Raw genomic sequence first — 5921 nt, 5'->3', positions numbered from 1 at the left:
CGAGTGTTATGGGTCGCCTGATGGGAAACTGGCCCAAAAACACCCAAGCTATCAGATAAAAAATATTGAGTGTGCATAGCATGGCTACAAAATTTCTGATTACAAAAAGGTTGGATTGCTTCCTTTGCATGTTCCAGAATTTTTTATTTCAAACTTTATCAGATAAGGATTTTCATTTAACCATTGCTTCCCCTGCTCTGTTTCTTTGGCACCTGAACCTTGTTTTCCATGGAACAAAGAGCAATTGGCTAGTCTCTAGCATGGTTCACAGGAGCATCAATGCACTCACTTTTCTTTCCTGTCATCTACATAATACGATGCATTGTGGACTAAATTCCAGCTGCAGATGATATTTGATAATATTCTTTATTACCTTTTTTCTGAAGGGAATTTTTCGTCAGCAATCCTTCTTGATGTGCTACTGTTACATTTTTATTTAGTTGAATCTCCACATAACCACACATTGCAAGAACCCTAGTAAATTCATTAAATGGTTGAGGCAAGATACAAATAACAGAATTACCTCTCCTCCTTTTAGCAACAATCCCAGGTGTAAGGATAACAATGTCCTCAACAAACATGGTATTGGAGTTTGGAGTGTGGAAGCTTAGTTTCATTAGAGAATGTTCCTTGTTATCTTCAGCTGCAAACTTCCAGTGGCCTTACAAAGACTCCAGTAAACTGATCCATATTTTGATGTCGAAATTTTCTTATGTCAACTACAAAAATAATTCTCAATCTATGGGTCCATATCGTCTTTGACTTTTCACAACATTGTGTCTAGTTGAAGCCATGATGCCTTAACCACCTCTCCTTGTGGATCTTCTCTTTGATTATGGAGTAGTATATCATTCAGACACTGCAAATCATAACCTACAGCTATGATTTGCTGTATGTGCTTTTGTGAACATGGACATTGCAGTTGATAAGAAGAAATATCATATGACCATTCTCCATACAACTGTTAGATGATATGACAGCAACATCCCTTCCACTTTTTTGTATCATTTAAATGATTTTTAATGCCAAGGATGCCATTTCAGTAACATATAGAGGAAAGGAAGAGTAATGCATGTGGGATCGTTGATTACAGGTAGCAACTTCAATTACAGAAGCCATTGCATGCAGTTTAGGCTTTGTCAATGCTGTGAATTTTATTATAGGTGCAACAAAATATATATTGAAACCTCCTTCCACTTTTTTGTATCATTTAAATGACTTTTAATGCAGGGAGGCTAGTGAAGGTATAATAATGTTTTAAAGCCATTGGTCCAATATTGTGAATGATGGATGAAGATAAGACCTCTATAAACCACATCCGTTGGGACATGAACAAGGCCAAGGATGCCATTTCAGTAACATATAGAGGAAAGGAAGAGTAATGCATGTGGGACTGTTGATTACAGGTAGCAACTTCAATTACAGAAGCCATTGCATGTAGTTTAGGCTTTGTCAATGCTGTGAATTTTATTATAGGTGCAACAAAATATATATTGAAACCTTCGTTAATCCCATGCTGGGATGTGGCCGTGAATCTTTTGACACCCACTTGATAAATAGTTGACTTCAGCAGAGAGATTGAGATATTGGATGCTATCTTAAAGAATAAGTTGGTGCCACATATTGGTACTTACAAATTTCTGATCAGTAACCTTTGCTGTCATGGAAAACAGGCAGATGCCACTACTGTTATTGAAGAAACAAGGAAAAAGAGTTTGGAACTCGATTTTGAGATACAGGACCCCTTATTCAGGGCCGGGTCCAATATATGTCACGCTTTTCAGTCAAGCAAGCTTCTTAATCAATTGTGTTCACTGAAAGACTAAACAACGAAGCTCAAAATTTGTCAAACATAATGGTCCAGGTTTTATCATGATGATCATTTCCCTTTTGAAAATGCTCCTTCTTCCACATTCAATAGAACATCAAGGTAGTTGCATGACTGACATCTTGTTTAATCAATTACTATTTTCACATGTGAACCTAACTTGGTCAACAACAGTAATGGTATGTTAGAGGCCTTCAATTTTTCCAGTCACCAACATGACACCACAGAGAGGAAGAAATGGCATTGTAGTCTAAAAACTGTATGCATATTTGTTGCACAGACAAGATTCCTTTGTGATTTCAGAAATGGAATTATTTACATGTCGAACATGCAAGAGATGGTTGCAGAACTATTTCAAACCAAGTGTTTAGCCATAAAATACCAAAATGCATATATGTATACTACAAGGAAAAGAAAACGCCCAACCTATTTACTGATTACATTCACAGTCATACAAAACTCTGTGGAGAATATAATCACTGTAAACTATGAAGAGAAATTTAAACACTGTAATTCCATGATTTGCATAAATAGATCTTAACAAAACGAGAACAAAACAACAGAGTTTGGTCCAGAGCTAAAATGCTCAACATCCATAATAATCTGAAGACCCTGAAGTCGACAGGGACAAGTCACTCTAGACATGGAGATGTGTTTGGAAAGATATAACTAAACATATATACAATGAAAGTATTTGTTGGCTTCTAAACATATGTACAATAAAAGCATTCTATTATGTAGAGATGTGATTGAGCATGAGCAGCTAATCATATATGCATGATGGGCCATGGCATCGGCAACACCAGTGAGTGTTTATTGTGGTGCCATATTGTGTGAGCTGTTCCTGCAATTGATGGCGCATTTGCCTGTGTGCATCCCTTTCATGAATGTGAATTGTTATCTTAAGTATTTTCCTTATTTTCTTTAACAACTTAATGGTTGGGCGCAAATGGTAAAGTGGCATTGATTGTTGTGGCAGGATCCTTGTCTGCATATCTTGTAGCGTAAGTTCTTGTTGCTGAATTTCTTCGCAACACTCATACAACCTTCGTAGGTAGCATGTATTCATACCTGTTGCCATCCAAAAAGGAAACATTGTAAGTGACAATGAATATGTTTGACGATTTTGTTTGAATATTCAAAATAAATTAACGATTCCAAACGAGTATAAAATCATATGAAACTAAATGTAATAGCAAGCAAATCTATGTGAAACTTCGTTATGTAGTGAGTGGTGTTTACCATGTGGGTAATTCTGGATGACAGGTTGTACGATTGGTTAAAGTGTATTATCCTCAATAGATTTTGATGCAAGGAATGATTCCTCTTGCTGTCTATGCTTAAGTTATGGATTCTTGTGCATCTGTGCAATGCGGGAGAATGGGAATGCTGGATTGATGTGTATGTCTGCTAGAGAACGCACTCTTGAAATTGCAGTGAATGTTAGCCCTTGCCATTCTCTGGTGCCGATGTCCACTGTTGCTTTGTCTAATGCCATTCCTTGTGACTTGTGTATCGTTAAAGCCCATGCCATTTGAAGTGGTATCTGATGGCATGCACCCCTTGTGATGGGAGGAATGGGTACATATGTTGGGTGTGAAATGTCCCACGGTGTTCCTTTGTATTGTCGAAAGGCAACAACCACAAAGGATGGTAATGCTGGGGGCTTTGAGTCAATTGAATGAAATATTGAGATGACCTTCCCAAGTGCGCCATTGACAAGGCCTGCATGTACCCATAAGTTGCTGGTGAGCATAACTTTTTGTTCATTGCATAAGAGCACCTTTGCAGGCAGGTGCTCATCTTCTGTTGTAGTAGGAGTTTTCTGCCTTTGCTGTTCCGCGGAGCAAAGTGCTACTGGGATGTTCAAATTTTTGAGCATTTTCTTATTATGCAATAGCGAACACGCTATTCAAACACCATGTATAGCTATTGAATCTGGAAGTTCACACATTCGTTCAGTCCAGGCATATAGAAGAACTATATGGGGCCAAGCTGATGTTTGTAATAAGAGCAGATTCCATCAGTCACACAACAATGGCCAGATTGCAGACTATCATGGGCAGTTTCTATTTATTTGCAGCCTGACCAACCCATCTAAATGCAGCGATCTGGAAAAGAGGAGTAAATCAATTCCCATTTTCTTTTTGTACAAAGTTAAAAAGAGGCAAATGGAGTATGATGTGAAAGGGGAAAGGATGTGGGCAGTTTCAATATAATTTTAGCCTTACCAACTTATGTAATTTCATGCACTGAAACGAAGGGCTTCCGATGACCTCGCCTCCTACCTATCCTTAGGTGTGGACAATGGAAATTTGCTCTAAAAATGTGTGCTCACACCATGTTTTGTCTATTGGTATTGTTAGTATGTCAGTTTCTTATGCACCACACATGCAGAATTCAGAGGTGAATGACATGTGTTGAAGAGAAATAGGGAGGAGCCTCAGCCCAATAAATAGATAGATCATGAGAACGTGCCCCTACTACGGACTGTGTTCTCCTTGGAAACCAACAGATGTTGATGTTGGAGACATGTTCACCACAGAGGAAATTAGGGGTGAGTGCTTAACAATTGCGCTGACACAACAAGTGTTAAGTGAGGATGATAAAAAAACCATAAGCAGCAAGTGCTGAACTCCCCATGCACAATGAGACAATGGGTGCATAGTAAACAATTTGTATACCTATAAGTGCACACCTTATGCTATTGAAAAGTTGTAAGAGCATATGTTTTTTATCCACAACAATTATCTTTCAAACAGGAAGGGTATTCTCCAGTCAATGAATCTATGCTTCCACAAAGTGGTGCATGAAGGCACTATGATAGCTCCCAAATCACAGCTTAAATATGATGCCATAACAGTCTCTTCTGTAGATTAATTTTTGCCAAGAACAATATATGAAGGTTTCAGCTTCTCCATGCAGGATATTTTGGTAATGTTGAAACTACTGAGTTAACTATAGACTCGGAAGGATGGCTGAAGAACATTCTCGGGATGTTATCCTCTAGGATATCAGTTGAAGCTGTGAAAATAAAAAATGTATCAGAAAGGATTATGAATATATATCTTACTCATACTTGTAGGCTTTTGATTTGGAGACTTTTAGGTTTCAAAAGCATATACACCATATTTGTTAGGTGCCCAAATTCTAGCCCCAATTGTGTCCTGGAAAAACAGAAAAATATGCCTCTGAACAAAATAGGGAGTAGGCTGCAGGTAATGTTCAAAAAAATTTAAGCAGCTAGTACAGACCTCCCAAGCCATGGTGAGAACATATCGGTGCCTAATAGACATGGAATTACATCAAACTCGATGTCAAAGTAAAAGTTCTAGCATGGCTGCAGGCATATACACTGGCAACCAAGGCACCATGGGTATTATTTTGTTGGTCCTAGTGACACACAGAGTCCTCCAAATCAGCTCCACACATTACTTATTGCACAAGTGAAAACATACCCTCACTGATACAGAGCATTACATGCAAAATGTTTCCTCAAATAACTCTTAATTTCAAGGTACTTAGTTAAATTTCCACTACATGTGTGAGAGTGCTCCTCCTTGAATTTCGCTTTCTGCAAAGTGTTCTCTGTTTTGCTATCTTATGGAAAGTTCAACAGTTTCTACACAAAATTTCTCAAGTGTTTTCTAACAAGTAACCTTTCATTTAAGAAGGCAGTGTCTATGCAAAATAGCTTCAAACCTAAATAGAACAGAAGGTGCAAATTTAGAAATGCAATACTGAGTCTGTCCTTTACATGCCTGCAAGGCAAATAGTACGAAGGTTTTCTTAATAATATCCTACATACATTAAGGGCATTTGGATTCGCTTCCAAAACCCACTTCAACAAAGATGAACCTTGAAGTTGGCTCATATTGTAGGAGATGTCAATTTTATTTTATCTTGTGTTAGAACTTAGAAGCATGAATATTAGTGCTTTTGATCTGCTAGGAGAGTGTGGTGATTGAATAAGGATCACGAGTTTTGTTGTTTACAGTGGGATTATAATTCTGACAAAGTTGTGGCTAGAAAGCTTATAAGAGTTACTTCTAGGATTGACCTCGCATACCAAAAAACAAGATACTGTCAGTCA

At 37.9% G+C, this 5921-nt stretch overlaps 1 protein-coding gene across 1 annotated transcript; it reads right to left on the bottom strand.

Moving 5' to 3' along the window:
- Positions 1-3173: 3173 nt before the first annotated feature.
- Positions 3174-3710, bottom strand: LOC149157159 (uncharacterized). Its single transcript, XM_089445005.1, has one exon. It carries the CDS (start codon positions 3708-3710, stop codon positions 3174-3176), a length of 537 nt encoding a protein of 178 aa, XP_089301131.1.
- Positions 3711-5921: the final 2211 nt, after the last annotated feature.

This window comes from Pinus tabuliformis, chromosome 9, assembly GCF_031772625.1.
Source record: "Pinus tabuliformis cultivar Carrire ecotype Pingquan chromosome 9, CPIR1, whole genome shotgun sequence".
Classification (NCBI taxonomy): domain Eukaryota; kingdom Viridiplantae; phylum Streptophyta; class Pinopsida; order Pinales; family Pinaceae; genus Pinus; species Pinus tabuliformis.
The sequence above is the reverse complement of the archived record's forward strand: the minus strand, read 5'-3'. Positions and strand labels throughout refer to the sequence as shown.

Coding starts and splice junctions, on each gene's coding strand:
- LOC149157159 (XM_089445005.1), bottom strand. CDS start 3,710: ATGCTCAAAAATTTGAACATCCCAGTAGCACTTTGCTCCGCGGAACAG.